The 19,770-nt window shown below is 31.9% G+C and overlaps 1 protein-coding gene across 1 annotated transcript; it reads left to right on the top strand.

Annotated features, from left to right (window-relative positions):
• The first annotated feature begins 2,806 nt into the window (after positions 1–2,806).
• On the top strand, positions 2,807–5,071 carry LOC124543961 (catalase-like). Its single transcript, XM_047122301.1, has 2 exons — positions 2,807–3,006; positions 3,406–5,071. The coding sequence occupies exons 1-2, from the start codon at positions 2,860–2,862 to the stop codon at positions 4,918–4,920; spliced, it is 1,662 nt and encodes a 553-aa protein (XP_046978257.1). The 5' UTR covers positions 2,807–2,859; the 3' UTR covers positions 4,921–5,071.
• The last annotated feature ends 14,699 nt before the right edge of the window (positions 5,072–19,770 follow it).

The raw sequence follows: 19,770 nt of genomic DNA, 5'->3' as shown, positions 1-19,770 counted from the left end.
CGGTTACAACTAGTGTTGCCCAAATTCAGTCTTGGTCTTGCAGTCTTGGTCTTGTTCTGGCGTTTTTGCAAGACCAAGACCAAGAACAAGACCGCGTATTTTTAGCAAGACCAAGACCAAGACTGACCATGCAAGACTTGCGCAAAAACAAGACATAGCCTGCAAGACTCTTGCGTCTTTTTTAGTATCTTGCAGCTAGGACTTAGCGCTACTTCACGGAATAGTTAGGTGTAACAGCTCGGTGTATAGGTACGCTTAGGAAATCTATGAGACGCAAAAAACTGTATTAAAGAATATGAAAAACTGGACCTATGCGCATTACGACTAATACCATAAACATACCTACATAGCGAATAAAAAAATATCCATTAAAATCAAACTGAGTGCATGCATAGTTATGTTTTAATCATCGGCACTTTGATAATGCGGCATCAAAGGTTTTGTAGTTACTTCTCAAAGAAATTTGCCGTTTTTCGGAAGTACATGGTTATGATACACGCGCCGGCGGCTTCTTTTGAAATCATATACAACAATCGTTGCCGCCGCACCGAAATCACAACATTTGACACTATTTTATGGCCGCCTCAGGGCGTAGGTATACTCATGCAAAATAATTTCGAATTTTAAGAGTACCTACAGGTGTTCCAAAGAATAAATAAGTTTCAGAGAGCTTCGAATGAAAATGAATACATTATAATGATCACGCAAGTAGTATTATGATTACGATAAAATGGTAAGAATAGGTAGTAGATGTCATAATAATTTATTCTAGTAAGTATATATTATAATATTGATTATATGGTTATAAACTAATTACTTAGGTTTACTATTATTGTACATTCAGTCATTATATTTCTTAAGTTTTTACAAGACAAAATAGCAAAAAAGTGTTTAAATATCACCCGTTTGATAAATATTGTAGCCACTTTTAAATATACCTGAAACGTTTAAAACAATCCTACAATACTAATAAAATAATATAAAAAGCGTAGATACTTACCTTCTAATAAAACAAAAAGCCTGCGATAAGAGTTTTGTATTGCTTACCAGCCCGAATATCTCTGAGAGAGATGATGAGAGTAAGTATTTACTAGCAGTGCCCGCGACTTCGTCCACGAGGAATAGTAACTTTGGAGGTATAGTGACGTTCAGGATTTATTTATTTATTTTAAAACGTCTGTCATCAAACATACAAACAAACTCTTCAGCTTTATAAAATTAGTATAGATGTACGCCAAAACATTCACTTATATGTGAAGGATAGTGATTGGCACTAATTCTTTTCTTATATTTTATTCACGCGTCGACTCTGAACAAGTAGGTAATAAATAATCTGTGTTTGTCAGTTGATTTTTCAAATTTCTTATCAAATCTTCAGCAATTTATTAATCTGCTTGATCTTTACTATGGCTATGTTAATTCAAGCTAACAATGTTCCAATTCTAATACGTTTTTCTGAGATTTAAAATAAACTTTAATAAATAGTATTAGACTAATAGGTAATTGCAAGACTTGCAAGACTCTTGCTGCAAGACCAAGACCAAGACTGGCTAAGTCTCGTCTTGGTCTTGCATTTGGGCAACACTAGTTACAACGTTTTATCGCATATATCTACGCCTAATATAGATGGTGCTTTGATTGTATAATAAATATAAAATAAATTCCAATTCTTTGGTACGAAATCATTACGTGGCTTCAGGGCATAGTGAAATGGCAGAAATCGTTACGTAAGGAAAACGCGTCATGCTCCCACAAGGCGACATTTACCTCTCTTTCTCTATCTTTTTCTATGGTACACTTTTCAATATATATGTATATTTAAATTACTTCTCTTTTTATAATTTTAATTCACACGGGAGTTTTAATAACATTTTTGTCATTGTCATATCATTTTTTTGAAACTTTTTACTATATTATTTTGTGTCTGTTATTTAATACATAATATGTAGCAAAAACAACTATTTCTGACGAGACCTTTCGCACCTTTCTTTTTAGTGGTATTAGTTATTATCGTCAGCGACAACACTTATCGTTTATATTTGATAGTAAATAAATAATAAACCGTTTTTGTAAATCTACTTATACATAATTATATAATGAATATGAAAATATCAGTTCGTCTGTTACGCTTTTATGGAATACCATAAGTAAGCTTTAATTCATCATTTTTAAAATATACGAATCAAGTGTTAAGTTTTTAGATTATCAATTATTTATACCGTTAACATTTATTATTATTTATTTAATAAAATTGTGTATAAAATTAAAAAATAAATTCAAGGGCACGACGGTAATATTACTTTAACAATATTTTAATTTTTTTAAACAGCGCCTGTTTCATTGTACGTGCCTACGTCTGTACGTACATACCTCTTCTAGTTATTAGAAGTGGTTTACTAACCTTCTAGTTATTAGAAGTGGGTTACTAACCTAAGAAGATTAGTAATGTAAAAGCCAAAATCTTCACATAATTATTAAATCTTTTCTTAAACTACTTAAAATTTAATATACACATAGCGATATAATACAATGATCTCCATGCTGTATCAGATTCATAGTAAATTAATTGTTTTATATCCATTACTTAAATAGGCATTATTATCGTAAAATAGGACCGTATTACATCATACTCGATACCTTAATCGTATTTTTGATGCTTTTTTTTATATGAAGTATTTGAATCACAGGTGGGCGAGGCCGCGGTTTCAGTTAGATTGTTTATAGTAAACATTGGCGATTCAAACATTTTTAGCATTACGATGATTTCACTCATTACATTAAAGTTCCTTCGAATATTCATTACGATTACAGTACATGTATATAAGGAAGGTTTAATGTATAGCATCGCTTTTATAAAATATGAGGCGCGCTGGAGAGGTTATATTTCATTGCCTCTTAGTATTTTTAGTAAATAATGTTGTGTGCAGTGACAATGAATTATACGATTACTTAAATCGAACGGATCCAGCGAATCGGCAGCTTTATGACTTTAAAGCAGAACACCCAGTAAGTATTATATGCCTTTGAGATAAATTATCCACTGTACATTAATGTATTTTAATTATTTATAATAATGTCACATATCAATCTAAATTACTTTTTGCATATAATGCAACCTATTTTATATATTACCTAACTTTTAATACTTTTTATTGCATACATGTAAAATATAAAATATTTTTAATAGATTTTGTTGAATGCTATAAACAATAAAAAAAAAAGAATTTAAATGATATATAATGATATCTGTAACTAAAAATATAAAAATATTTTAGAAAAAATAAACTGTAATCCAAATAATATACCATAAAAAAATGAATATCGATAAACTTTGTTCTAAAGATTATATATATTTAGAATACTATATTATTAATTAAATATTTTTTTATTTATGTTTGATTACAGAGCCCAATTGGTATACTTACAACGAGTTCAGGAAAGCTAGTCGAGATAAGAGAATCTGTAACATTAAACTCAGATGCGTTTTCGAACCAGTATCACATCGATTCAGTTACTCACGCTAACAATGAGCGGATTCCTGAAAGGATCGTCCACGCTAAGGGTGGTGGTGCATTTGGGTATTTTGAGGTGACCCACGATGTTTCTAATTATATAAAAGCCGATCTTTTTAACGGCATTGGCAAGATAACTCCTGCGGTCGTACGGTTTTCTTCAGTAGCACAAAATCTCGGCGGAAATGACCTGGCCAGAGAAATGAAAGGTTTAGCCGTTAAATTTTACAGCCAAGAAGGTAATTTAGATCTCTTATGCATCAATTTCCCAGTCTACTTTTATAGGGATCCAGTTGATTTTGCAAGTTTTGCACACGCTTTCAAGAGAAATCCTAAAACTAATCTTTATGATTTTACTATGCGATGGGACTTTATAACGAAGAAACCCGATACAATGCATGGTATTTTGTGGTTGTTGTCTGACTATGGTATTCCGAACGGATACAGAAAAATGGATGCATTCCCTATCCACACATACGAGATTTACAACAAACACGGTGAAAGATTTTTTATCAGATTCAATTTCAGAACTGAACAAGGCATAGAGAATCTACCTACATATGTTGCCCAAGCTATCGCTGCCAATGATCTAGATTATTTCAATAGAGATTTATACAATGCCATTGCAAACGGAAATTACCCAGCTTGGAAACTGGAGATGGATGTTATGACATTTAATGATATCAAAAATATAGATTACAATCCATTTGAAGTCACCAGAATGTGGAAAAAAGGTACTTATCATACGGTACAAATAGGACGTCTTGTTTTAGATAGGAACCCTGATAATTACTTTAGGATTGTGGAACAGAGCGCATTTAATCCAGGCAACTTAGTACCGGGCATTCCTGGACCTCTTGATAATATGTATAAAACTAGAAGAACATCTTACCGTGATACACATGTCTATCGTTTGGGTGTAAACCACAATAGAATTGACGTTAATATGCCACTTTACTGGAAGGTCTATGGACGTGATGGTTTGCCTCCTGTAAAGCATAATATGAAGGATGCGCCAAACTATTACCCTAATTCATTCAACGGGCCAATACCATACATAGATCCGAGTAGACCTAAGGAAAGACTAACAGTATATGAAACAAATGCAGTTGATTTGGAACCAGCATCTTATTTCTTTAACTATTACTTGACGGAAGATCAAAGAATAAGACTTGTTAATAATACCGCGCCGTTACTCGTCCCAGTGGCACCTTATATGCGTAGAAGGGTACTACGTTTGTTTACACTAGTGGATGAAGAATTGGGCACTCAAGTTTCTAAGCTGTTGCAACGATTGCTGAATGTTCCACCGCCTCCACCACCGCAAGTGCTGACAGTACCCAGACAAAATTACGACGAAAATGATTACAATCCGTACCTAGATTCAACGATTAAAATGTATAGTTAATTAATTCGATCGAATCTTATGAAATAAAATTGTTAAACTGAAATATTCATTATTTAGTATAAATCACACAATACTTAATGCAAAAGAGTGCGTGTTTTATTTTATTAAGAAATCAATTTGCAAGTCATAAATATACTGATTCTACAGGTTTCATAATTTTTTAAATCTTTGTCCCTATTTCAATTTTCAATGAAATATATAAATAAATTTCAGTATTTTACGAAACCTACTAACCTGCTAGAATTTCAAGAAAAAAGGAACAAAATGTCTTGTACAAATATCCTGAATCGTCGTTTTCTTGCGTGTTTACTCCAAATTAAATAAATGAATTACTTTACACATAAATTCCTGTGTAATTTGCTTTACACATGAATCATCATTTAAGTATTTTATTGTTTATCTCTAAGCAATGGAAATAAATTTATTTAATGGCTACGAATTTAAGAATTTACTTTTATTTGCATAGTGACCACTATTGCCATAAGCAAAAATAAAAATTCAATATGACTTTAGGTTAATTGAGTCAATTGTATTGAAAGTAATTAACTTGTATTAACTTGTATTAACGTGTATTAAGCCAGACTCTATATTTTATTCATTGTTTGAAGTAATTAAGAAAAAAAACACATTTGTATAATTTATTGGTTAACATATTGAGATCTATATATAATAGTTTAATAACTTAATCATTACTTTGCAACACTGTTGGCAATATGGAAAGCTGTACCGACTACATAATTGTTTTCCTGTACTTAGCTAATTAAAATAATAATTGCATTGTAATCGTCGCTGAAATAACAGTCGTTAATACATGGATATTTGTAAATTGGGCGTATTCGAGTTGCATTAAAACCTTTTTATCACTATCAAAAAAACCTCTAAAAAAACATGATAATTTACATTACACAAAGCAAAATCAAAGTAAGAGAAATAAATAAGCAAAGACTAGTGAACGAAGCACAAGTTTTTTTTAAATTGTCACATATTAAATACATTATTAATATCGCCTATTTTTTCAAATTCTAATATGCATATGCATTTAATATGCTTATAAACCCCAAGACCAAAACTGATATTTAAAGAGAACCAATTATTCTTCTTATATTCTCTTAGGGATAGATGGATAATATTGGGATTGATTCCAGCTGAATCGGGATATATAATATATACGGTAATACGCTACTGTCTTTAAACAAATGTCCTAGTCATTATTAAGAATATTTATCATAATTTCATTGCAAAATATTCAATGTCAATACGTTTCGTGCCTATAAAAAACACTAGACACGCAAATAACAATAGCAACATATATATCATTACAATAACGGTCTGTGTGTAACTGAGAATGCTTTTAAATATGTAATTACGAATACGAATATATCGCTTGTCAAATTAAGGTAACGGCATTCCTGATTCCTCCTCAAGTGACGTTCTAGGATAATATAATTTCATTATCATTTTTATACCTACATGATTTATTCCAAATTCCAAATTTTGAATTATAATATAATATACTACTAAATACTACTTTAGTAAACTGTTTAGTTATTTTAAACGTGTATTACATATTATTAATTTACTATCGTAAGTTGCTTATCTCATAACTGGTATGGCAATGCATACAAACCCTATTTTTTATTATTATTTATAGCTAGTTGTAGGTATGAATACATACAAAGTTTTAAAAGATACACAAGCGACCCTAATTAATAACATTTTAATATTAAATTAACTAATATAACGATTATATACGTATATATGTATGTCTATCATTCGTGTAGAGGTTCTGTTTTGCATGTATTATGTCTTTGGCTATGAATAATGCGGAGGCTGTGGTTCTCGAGTGCCTGCGTCCATTGATTAAGAGTAATTTGCAGTAAACGCATTATTGACGAACACAATGACAGATGCTTATAGAAGCCTCCATGGGACTGGGAACAGGATATCTATAGTAAAGCAGTTTGTAGACAAATTAAACAGGAATGGATTCATTGCCTATGTCTGATGAACTGGGCTTCTCACTTGTTTAATGATTATTATCATTATATAGTATAAAACAATGTCGCTTACCGCTGTCTGTCCCGATGTATGCTAAGATCTTTAAAATTACGCAATGGATTTTGATGCGGTTTTTGATAGAAAGAGTGATTCGAGAGGAAGGTTTCTGTATATGGACATATAGTAAAGAAATACTGATAATTAATTTTAGAAGTTTCAAATGTGAAGTCGTAAATAAAGAAGTTCAGTGGTATATTCAGTATCAGTATTGCACCCATGCGAAACCGGGGCGGATCGCTAGTATTCATAAATACTTGTATATTTTTATATCAGGGTAACTATAGTGTTCCGGTATTTGTAAAATTAAAGCAAATATTATGATTATATAATTCTATTGTGATTCACATACATATGTATAAATTCCCCGTGTAACTTTAGGGTAACTTTTGGGTAAACATTGTTTATATTTGCTTAGTTAAATAATGCTATGAGTTGTGCACTCGCTCCGGGCCAAACTTGCCGAACACCTACAACACACGTGTCAAGGCTTGTTTGTTTTCAAACAGAGTTTACTTTATGAACAATAATTTTCAGTAACATATCGAATTTTGTATCGAGCGCTATAAGTCAAAATTTATAACATTATAGGTTCTTTTTCTAAAATTAAATTTAATTGACGGAGGATTATGCTATATTTCGATCGTTTTAAGATTTTCTCATGAATTATCAAGAATATAATGAATAAATATAGTACTTATTGTTTTTTAATTATGATAAAAATATATACACGTTTATTAGATACTAGCTGACCCGGCAAACTTCGTACTGCCATAATCGAAATGTTTAAATTAATCCAAATGTGATGCGCAAAGAAACCATTGCACGATTGCCTTGAAAAATTTGTTAAATAAATATTTCTGATACATATTCCATTAGAAACTTTACATATAATAAAAAAAAAACTATTGTGTTATAATATCTTGAAAGTGGGCATAAAATTTTCCTGAACAATATGTGTTACGCCAAATGATGTCATCTGGAAACAGCTGCTATATTTTTGAATATTGGCCAAGAATTGTTAAGAATCATTTCCCATCCCAGAAACTAAAGAGCGTAGGGGATATAGTGGTGGGACCAATTGTGGTAATTTTGCTTTGCCTCCTGCACAACATAATCCAGTAGATTCACCCATGTATTTTAACGCCTTATAATATTTACAAATTATTGTCATTTAACCAATTGTTACCGATTTGTCGGCACAATAATCTATTGCCGGATCATAGTGGAATGCAGCTCGTTCCAGGATCACAGGAGCACTGCGTCTGCAGGATCTCTCAATTTCATTAAGTCGTGCTCGCTTTTGTTGCATTCGATGTGCACGCCTAAGCCTGTCTATTTCATTGTCACTCACTAAAGAACGCAATTGTGACATAGCGATACAACTATTTTCTCGATCTGTCTCTCTCTGGTCATCAGTGCGGTTAGCACGTGAAGTAGCTCTACGCATACTTGATTATCTGCGACGACCTAAGTCAGATCGTGTTCTCATCGGCATCGTAAATAAAATAAGAAAAGTTCTCGCGCACTCTTCGGTAAAGTGGCAATATAGCTAAAGTTTAAAAAATAGAGCAAGTAACTTAAAATATCACTGTTACGTAGCAGTAACCGTCAACTCCAAAAGACAGAAGCAAACAATATAATAATATATAGGGGGATAATAGGATGCACTCTTTTTTATAAGAGGAATCGATAGACGATAAAGGATCAGGGCAAATGTCAAATATTATGGTTGCGTTCATAAATGTAATATGTGACATAACTTCAATCAATCAATCAGCCCATTTTCGTCCACTCCTGGACATAGGTTTTTCCATTGCACGCCACTGTGATCGTTCTTAGACTACTCGCTTCCAGCTCCTGCCAGCCGTCTTGCGTAAGTCGTCGCTCCATCGTGTCGGAGGATGTCCTACACTACGTTTGCCGAGACGCGGTCTCCACTCTAGAACACTTTTTCCCCAACGGTTATCGGTTTTGCGACAAATATGGCCAGCGCACTGCCACTTCAGCTTACTAATCTGGTGAGCTATGTCTATGACTTTGGTTTTCTGACAAAACTTAAGAATTATCAAACAATCTATGAAAAATCTATTTAATATGTAATATTATAAAATATGTAATATAATATCAATCTATAAAAATGATCTAATAGGCAGTAAACAACTGAAATTAGTTAAAATTAAGGTTCTTTTTGTACCTCTTGTGAATTAATGTGTAGTTATAAAGATATAACTATTCTTTCAATTTGATTTCTGAATAACGGGGGCAATATCAAATGTTTGACAATGTAGGGATTACCCATGTTACAAAAACATGATTATGGAGTTGATAATGACATCAATAACGAACATTGATGTTTATGGAGCTCTAAATATAGATGTTAATTGATAATATCGGTGTTTTTTTCCGACTGGAAGAAATTCGAGGAATAGATGTAACGAACTCATATGTAGCTCACCATAGACCATGTATCATATTTTTAACGACAAAGTGAAATAACTCTGGATCAACAGTTTGATTGGGAATTTCAGCTAATATAACGTTATAGATCTGATCCGGAGTTATTTTATGTATCAGCCAAATTAATACACGTGCAATGTGCATGTGGCAATTTGCTTTTTCGCCATTGAATGGAGTACATATGGCAACGTACCTCTCCAAATATACATAATTCTACAATTAAAGCCATAAGTGCTTTCAATTATTGCCGAAAAACACGTGCTGTTATGTCATGACGATCAGTTGTCGACTGTTCTTTAAATAACTTGTTTTTAATGTCATCTCACTGAGGATTACATGTAACAGATCGAGTCGCCCATTTTCGTACGTAACAAATTGTGTCTTGTACATATTCGTTCATATGCAATGGGCAGCTAATAAACGAAGATGGCAATATAGTCAATCTATCAATCAAATATCATTAACATAAGCATCATTCGCTATCGCATCTTGCAAATAAATATATTCTTCGGATCTTAATTTTGCTTGGTTGAAACGATTAAAATTAACACATTCAGTTTCTATTTTGGCATACATATCAACGATGTACTGATGATACAGTTTACCACATCTCGAGATATAATTTTGTACTTGTGGACGAACCATCAATCGATATGAATAAAAACTAATGGCACTAACTTTTTTCTGTATATTTAAACATGAAAATAAACGCTGTACTATTAAATGCTTTTTTTGGAATTAATAAATTAACATAAGACCTATAATCAATTGAAACTGGTGGATGAGTGTACTCACTTTTAATTAATACTTACTATTAATTTGACAGTTCAATTTTCCGTCGAAAAAATCTCTATTAACAAAATGATCCGCCATTTATTGAATTCATTTGTTACAAAAAATGTAATAAATGAAGAACCACTTGACCGATTTTGTGCATACTTCACATAAACCATCTACTAAACAGTCCGAAAAAACCCTGAAAATTTTGTTTGCATACGTGAGCCCATTCTTGAGTAATTAACATGACATCGAAAAATGCGACTTATTTTTATATATATAGATTCGAAAAATAGATGTAATGATGTTTTAAATAATGCAAAATCAATTTTAAAAATATCACTGTTTATTGTCTAACATCGGTAATCATAGAAAATCAATGATAATTCTCTAATAAATCTATTTCTAAGAAAAAACAAAGTCGTTGTTTTTATAATATTCCTAGCATTTTATCATACTTACTCACCTTCTAAACCTTCCCTGAACTTCCACAAATAATTCAAGACCAAAATTAGCCAAATCGGTCCAGCCGTTCTCGAGTTTTAGCGAGACTAACGCACAGCAATTCATTTTTATATATATAGATAAAGTGAACAACAACGAATGAAACAACTATAGATTGAAGCCGAATGTCCTACAGTAATAGAAGGAAAACAAGCGTAAAATGCTAGAAGACCAGCCATTTTTAATTATTTCTTAAGACTTGAACATGTTTTTATTACCGTTCTCGAGAAAAATGGTTGTGATATATGAGGTTTTTATATATTACCTTTTTATATTTATAACCTTTTTGGGTAAATCAAACTAAAACTGGAATCTTTATAAAAATAAATTCTCTTTCTTTCTTCAAAGAGTTTTTTTTTGTAGAAGATTTTACTTTTCCTAACAACCAGAATTAAGGTATTTTTTTTACATTTAATGCTTTTACTGCTCGTTTACTTTTTTTATTTTGATGGTGTTGAACGTAAAATTAATATTGCATTGGGGTGTTTACAAACCTTTTATCGTCACCATCTGAGGTCGAAAGTGCTGGAAATAATTGCATTCTTAGATGGTATCGTACTCCCTGCACGAGTACAAGTAACGAACCCCCGTAAAATCAGTTGCCTTTATCGGACATATATTTCTTCACAAATATGTGAAAATATTTTCGATTATAATATGTTCCTGGATTAAGGAGTAACTATTTGGAGTAGATACTCAGTATTGATCAAAAATAATTAAGAAATTTGATAAAAACACAAATTTGAAGATTGAAACGCTTTGTAAAATATCATCATCATCATCATTTCAGCCGTGATACGTCCACTGCTGGACATAGGCCTCCCCCAAAGATCGCCACAACCACCGGTCTTTTGCAGCCCGCAACCAGCGTCTTCCGGCGACCTTCACCAGGTCGTCGGACCACCTCGTGGGGGGCCTACCCACGCTGTGTCTTCCGTTCCGTGGTCGCCACTCGACAACTCGTCGGCTCCATCGGCCGTCAGTTCTTCGAGCAATGTGCCCCGCCCACTGCCACTTAATTGTGGCAATTCTTCGGGCTATGTCAGTGACCTTGGTTCTTCTGCGGATCTTCTCATTTCTAATTCGATCTCGAAGAGAAACTTGTAAGATATAAACATTAATAATAATCCAATCTCAAGTGAGAGATTAGTCTACTGCGCAGAACATATTTAATCTTATATACCTAATCCCTAACTCTTATAATACGATACACGTCCTTCTTTTATATTGCGTGCTCCTGCTTTATATGCTTTCCATCTTATGGGAGTATACACACTTTCGACTTCCAAATTCCCAGACGGAATTTTGCCATTATACCAGGAAGTCTGTTTTTGTGTCTGATAATAAATAAACGCAATAGTTTTTGTTCTGTCTAACCTGGGATTTAACTGTACTAGTCAATACCAACGAGGCATATATTTAACTGCAGCATATGTCGATGATAGAAAGAGTAATAAAAAAGACGACTTTGCATATAATTTTTACATAAGACACAACTGCGATAGTGTGTGACATGGTTAACACGTTAGGAGTTTCAATATCAAAGTGAAAAATCTGCAGAAATCGATGGCATATTAAATCAATTACTAATTAAAAAAAAATCAAATATATAAATTGTTAACAGGGAAAATTTGTTAGTTACCTTGGGCAATCGATGTAAAATGGATCATTTTATACATTTCATATTTATAGCATATTCAAATGAAGTATTTATAAATAAACGTTATAAAACAAATATAATTACCAATATTTTCTTGAAAGGCGCACTTTTAATTTTCTTTATTAATAGAATGCTCCCGTGCAAAGCTGAGACGGGTCGCCAGTAAAGTATAGGTAGAATAAAATGTGATGTTGAGAATCTTTATTTAACCATTTGTTTAATAATAAGATATTAAATTTATTAATTTAAGGCCACGATAGTTCATTTGGTAATGAGATTGCTCATTCATTCTCATTGCTCCATAACCGATGATTGCTGTTTTCAACCAGGGCAAGCATCACTGAGTTTTTTAATTTATCTCGTGTTCGACGGTGAAGAACAATATCAGAATCAGAATTCTGTGAAATCCATCAATCTAATTTCTCCACAATAAAAGAGGTGGCCGAAGATTCAGATGTCAACAATAGCATGTGGTTCTTTTTTTAAGTGGTCTTAAAATTACGCACACAGGACTCAATTTTACTGTTTATGATTATAAAAATAGACTATTACAGGTTTCAGAAATGAGATCGGTATATTAACTAATAACTGCCTTTGTCAGTATGAAGTACTATACGTTATTTCTTATTAATCATAGTTCAATATGGACAGTGTATTGATTATGAACTAAACGAATATTTCAACAGAACGGATCCTTCAGGTCGTATACATTTTTGATTTTGTTAATTGGTATATCTAAAACTGGTTGTCATCAAAATCTTTATTTATTCTTCTTCATATCTATCAATTTTGAAGTTCTTGTAGAAATGATTATTTTTGATTATCGAGATCCTTATCCTTATATGTTACATTACAAAAACTTTCTTTCCTTTCCTAAGCTAAGCTAACTTAATTAATTTCTTAGTACAATTTCTGAGGCACGGATCCTGACTTGAATAAATATATTTTGCCCGTTATATAAATGCTTGTATGAGACTAAAGCGACACTATGTTTATCAATGTGGATTTCACTTAATTGGTGTTTTATCATACGTTGCCCGTCCAGTACTGTTAGACAGTATTTAATAAAGTTGCAACCAAAAATAAATCAATTCAGGATATTCTAAATTTTCAAAGTAAGCGTTATTCGAACCATAGCATTATAGATTATGCAAATAGCGATCTATAAGCGATGGGTTGTTCCGAGCCCGTTGTTTTGGAAACTCCCTCGTGTCCACTCTGCTGGAAGGCTGCCTGTTAGTATGGACTTATGAATAGCTTTTTATTTTTATTACGGTGTGCTTTATTAGTGATCAGGATTAATTTTGGGACCCTCAGTATTTTTGACTTACACAAGACTGTTATTAATGTCTCAATACTTTTTTTATTTTTAGTTAATTTAGGCTTTATTTTTTTAGGTTTTATTTTTAACATATACTGTTCCTGTCTCTCTTTTTCTTTTCAGATCGACCTGAGAAACATTTAATTTTTGTGTCTCTATTTTTATTGGGTGGTAATATGAGAGTGTGATAGTATATTTTACTTAGTGGTAGGGCTTTATGCAAGCCTGTCTGGGTAGGTACTACCTACTTATCAGTTATTCTGATAAGTGGTTGGTAAATATTGGTATTCTAACAATACTCAGTATTGTTGTGTTCCGGTTTGAAGGATGAGTGAGCCAGTGTAACTACAGGCACAAGGGACATAGTATCTTAGTTCCCAAGGTTGGTGGCACATTGACGATGTAAGGAATAGTTAATATTTCTTACAGCGGCAAAAATACTATAGTACCATAGTATACACTTATCTGATACACGACCTGCAAACAGCAATACTTTGACGCAGGATTGGATGTTCCGGTTTGGAAAGAAAGTGAGTCAGTGCAACTGCAGGAACAAGAGACTTAGCAACAAGGTCGGCGGTGTATTGGGATGATGGTGACCACTTAACATCAAGTGGCTCATTTTTCAATTCAATAATAATAAGAAAATATATTCTATTTCAGAAATATCGAGGAAAGCAAAGCCCTAATATTATAAAATGAGCGTAACAATTACAGGAAACACAGGTGTAAGAAAATTTACGTGAAATTTACGTTGTTGTAGATAAACCCTCATTGTGTTGAACTGTTTCTGTTGAAATAACTAAGTCAATATTTCAGTGGAACTGGAGTAATATACTGAGTATTATATTTTTATGATTTTTTCTTTAATTTTATTTAATAAAAATATATAAGAAGGTATAGCAAAATAAGTTAACACGAATAAATGATATTAAAATACAACGTATAAGGATGAAACAAAAATGAACAAACACTGTCAAGGGCAACCAAGGGTAGGGACCAAGGGTAATAAAACTAACAAATCGTTTGTGATTTCGACCTCAGCCCATCTGACTATAGCCCGTCTGGGTAGGCACCACCCACTTATCAGATATTCTACCGCCAAACAGCAATAGTTAGTATCGTTGTGTTCTGATTTAAAGGTTGAGTGAGCCAGTTACTCGTCCTAATGCATAAAATAAAAAATATATAATGAGGAGTTAGGCATGATGATATTCCTAATATATGTCTAATCGTTCACGTTCATAATCTCTCCTTTCGATATTCCATCAAAATATGATTTTTCGGCTGTCATGATTTCTACGTCATACTGACGTTACCAGCATGTACGAAAAAAAAATCCTATTTTAAATTTTTGATGCTTTGACATTACATTAAGTGAGTAAAATAAATAATTCTGATACATTTGTTCAAATGTTTTGTTATTTGAAAAATATGCCTCTTTATTCTAATTTAGCTTTGTGTCTTTTGTATTCGTAATATTTTAGTTATTCCACATGAAAACAAAGCAATATTTTAGTTCTGGATTAATGACCTAGTAAAGAGTGTTCTTTTTTAAACTCAATATTCACAACAACGCTATGTATTAATACTTTTTTTTTAACATAGAGCGTTTTGTACATACTTTTTTAATACACATGATATCTAAGCGGTCGAGTGGATGCATGGTTAAAAAATCTTGGTGGTAAAAATCACTGCTTTTAGACATAATTACCGTTATCTAAATATTTTAAGCATTTCTAACATTTTCAATGCCTCACTAACTACAATGTTTTTTGTTCTTGTAGTTACCTAGTGTAAACTTACTCACCCTTCAAACCGGAATTAAGTATGGCTGTTAGAATATGTGATGAGGTGTGGGTACGTAACCAGAAGGGCTCGCACTAATCCCTTTCATTAAGTATGTAACGGTTATTACGTTTTTATCCTATTTATAACTTGCATTTACAGAGTATCCTTTCAAGCGCTTTATATAGAATATAATGTGTAGAAAACTACGTAGTAATATATGGGTGTAAAACTCATACATCCATTATTTCCAGTCTAGCGCATCTTCACTGTCGGTTGATTATTGAGCCTAGTTGAGCTTGTTTGACGAAAACTGCATGGAGTGTAATATAAATAACGTTAACGGTGTTATTTAATGTCAGTGATTTATCTTTAATAATATTATAAAGCTCAATAGTCTGTGTATTAGAAAGAAAACAGTTCTGTTCCAATTTTATATTAATATGCGACAAATAGTCTATTCATTAAGATTTCTTTGGCATTTGATCTACAATATTGACTGTGACGATAATAATCATTAGGATTTACGAGCCACGAGAGCAAAGAAGTAACGTTCAACAAGGGTATGCAAATATTAAATGATAAATATTAAATTCACTAAAGGACTCATAAACTGCAACAAAGTTTAGGATTACTTTCGAATTAATATTTTGATAAGTGTGCAAACTCTTTAGATTAAAGTAAATGAAAATGTCGAGACTATTAATTCATTTTAAAATAAAAAAAAAAACTGCCGAAAAAGCTAATATGCCAGGAAATTTTAATTAATGCATAGGTAATTCGTCAGTTATTAGGGTAAAGTTTGAAATTGATAATGTTTGTTATTTTTCCAGTTGGGTTTTAAATTATTTTTACCAACAGTATTGATTATTAATAATTTAATTGAATAATAATGAAGGTACCAGAAGAACTCGAGTAGCCATCGTAACGACTGATTTACGAAATAAGAAATCTTATCTAATGAGTTGCATAGAGTACCTACGGATTTTAGACAAATTCGTTTAAGATGTGGCCGTTGAGCATGTTAATCGGACTGAAGAGCAATGGGTTAAAATGGGTATAAAAACTGTTAACTAATGACATTTATAAATATTTCAGACGGTCGCAGAAACGTCTATCGGCTTCTCAAAGTTGCGTTAAGGATTGTGTTACTTTTGGAGGCAGTTCGTGTATGATTTGGGGTGGCATTCCGATGATCGAGCCAAGGGAAGTTATATTCATTGACATGGTTCACCAAATCAGAGGTATATAAGTATAACACAAATTTAAGAAGCTCACTAGATGGGATTAATAGGGGAAAATGGTACGTAATACAATGTAAGATAATGCCCGACCCCAGGTTGTGATAGATACTATGATATGGCATTTGTATTTCTACTTTTATTTTGCTGGAGAAATATTTTTTACAATTAACCAACCAAAACCAATTTCTGCACACTTACCGTTTTTTCTTTTCAAAAAGAATTCATGATCCTTCCCAGTAAATACACTTATGGATATGATACGAGCTTTTAGTGATGATAACGAACCAAAGCACAGGTTTCAATTTTTTGTATAAAAATTTTGAATAATTAGTTAAAATCTTTCTTTTAAAGGCATTTTAAACCCATTAGTGGATTTACTAAATGTTATTTTAATAACAATTCGATATATTTGTTTTCTTATTATTACGTGTCGCACATTTTCGCTAAGTTCCTCGCTAAATATAAATAAATGTAAAAAATATAATTACATGTCTTTGTATTCGTTCGCAAAACGTAAGAATATGTGTTTGTTAGCCGTTATTGTTAGTGAAGTTTTAAATCAAAGCGATTAGTAGTTCTTTTTTTAAATAAAGAAATGTTTTTCTTTTTTCAAATTTAAGAATAGTCAATCAAAACGTTTTCATTAAACTGTCTCATCACTAAATGTCATCGCCACATAGCGGTTAAATACGTAAGGATTGAATAGCACCGTGCGGCAAATACCCTGGCAAGCAATTGAGGTCACATTTTCATTTGAACGAACTGGAATGAAAAACTGGGATCGAGTGCAACCGAGCTTGGCTAATCTAACGTCTAAAAATAGTTCGTCAATATAAAAATCTTTGGAACTACGTCGGGATACTAAAACGCTCAATTTAATTTACTGAAAAGATTATTCGAAATTAAGGAAGCGATCATAATTGGAATGTTGACCAATATATTTGAAATTTTACACATTAGTCTAATCATCATAGTCGAAAAATAATATTAATACAATTGGTACTGTAAAAGTATTTATTCTTTCGCCAATAATACAATTATTAAGCTTAAGTGTATTCATTACAATGAATTTCTAATTTTGAAAGTGATCAATCGACAAAGTATTTAGTAACTTATCCACTATATATTAACACGTTATTTATTTATAATAACGTCAAATATTTTTCAATATATCTTTATAACAGTACCTACTAGCTTTTACCCGCGCCATTGCTCGCATTGAAATAATGAATATATTTACAAATGAACTTAAAATATTACATTGAGTAGCCTATGTCTTTTCTCGAGACTATATGTGTACCAAATTTCATTGAAACCGGTCCAGTAGTTTTGGCGTGAAAGCGAAATAGACAGACAGAGTTACTTTCGCATTCATAATATTAGTATGGAAGTATGGATCATAATATCGTGATTAAAATGATCCTCATATTTTGCAATCGAGACTCAGTATAAAAATAATTATTAAAAAGGAAACAGTTAACGGGGTGAACCCCTAACTGATCTCATTCGAAATTGGGATGCATAGTTTTTTATAATGACACACTTGGAATAATTACTTATATCTTATTTCAAGTTTATTTTAATTTTAAACTTATTTACGTGTTAACTGGCTATTACAAATTTGTAAGTATATAATATGAAATACACACTAATATACATGATTTAGAATAACGAGGACAAGCAATAAGTTTCACTTTCAATACATATATGTAATAGTTACCATGGCTCTGACAAACCTCACAATTTGATAATAGGTACTAACTTTTCCTATAATGTTAGGAACCAATTCTAAAAAAACACCGGTAGAAAACTGATGTTTACTATAGTAGTATAAACTACCATATGATAATATTTCCTTTATTAACAACCAGTGCGAGGCCGGGCGGTTCGCCATTAAATAATTTAATAGTAAAGATATATTTAACCATATGATACAAGGCAAAAATTAAAATTAGTGTAAATTATGATCGTAAACAAATTTATCCTATCATAAAAATTCAAGTTCGTGGATTTAATTTATCAAGAGGTAAAAAAAATATTACGCAACAGTTTTTTTTCTTTTCCCCAGATTTACGAAAAACGTGGTCTAGAAAATACTTCCTACTCAACGGAATTAATTGAACAAGTGAAAAAAAAAAAAACATAATAATAGAATGGCACCGAGGGCAAAAAAAAATAGATTTCATCTATTTGCGAATAAGTAAACATTTTGTGAAAACAATTTTATCTGTATTTGTAAAGTTTTCTCATTCAGGGAACAAGGTCACGGGAACAACGTAACAAACAAACGAATGGATCTTTCCGCCGTTGCGCGCCATTTGTCAGCATCGTGATGTTATACAACATGCGAATATTCGATTACTCATTCGCATAAGTAAAACCTTTTTTTATTAAACCGCCTTTCATAATCCAGCAAAATGCCACATGTCGATATTATTGTATTTACTCGTCTAATGTAAGAAATCGTACGTACTTATATCTAAAAAAATATATAAAATTGTTTTTCGAAAAAACACCTGATTTTCAGTTTCGAAAGTCGCTTTGCAATTATAAGAAAAATATATCTTATAAGACTGCTTATTAATAATTATTATAGCATTAAAAATAACAATCATTTATTAAGAGGACTTTGTTTGCAAAAGCAATAAACCATTGGAATCGCATCAAAGTATATTTATTCGATTATATCTCACTAACGAGCCCTTTGAATCGTCGTTTTCCAAGTCAGTCTAGTCTTTTGATAGTACCAGCAATAAACTTTACAAAAAACAGGCTCGTGGCAAAGTTTATAGGTTATTGACCTTAAATTTTTCCTCCATATAACCATTATGATACCTACTACATTAGAACGGATTATTGAATTGAAAATATAAATGACGCGATGGGAACGAACCCATTACTTACAAATTACTTTGATTTGCACGATGTACTCTATTGTAAAAAGAATAAAGAACAAAATTGCTTAATATTTTATTTAGAGATATATTATGTCACGGAGGAATGTTCTAGATTGTATAATGTAAATATGAACAATATTGTAT

This window comes from Vanessa cardui, chromosome 3 (genome assembly GCF_905220365.1).
Source record: "Vanessa cardui chromosome 3, ilVanCard2.1, whole genome shotgun sequence".
In the NCBI taxonomy this organism is placed as follows: Eukaryota; Metazoa; Arthropoda; class Insecta; order Lepidoptera; family Nymphalidae; genus Vanessa; species Vanessa cardui.
This window is presented reverse-complemented; position numbering and strand designations above follow the sequence as displayed.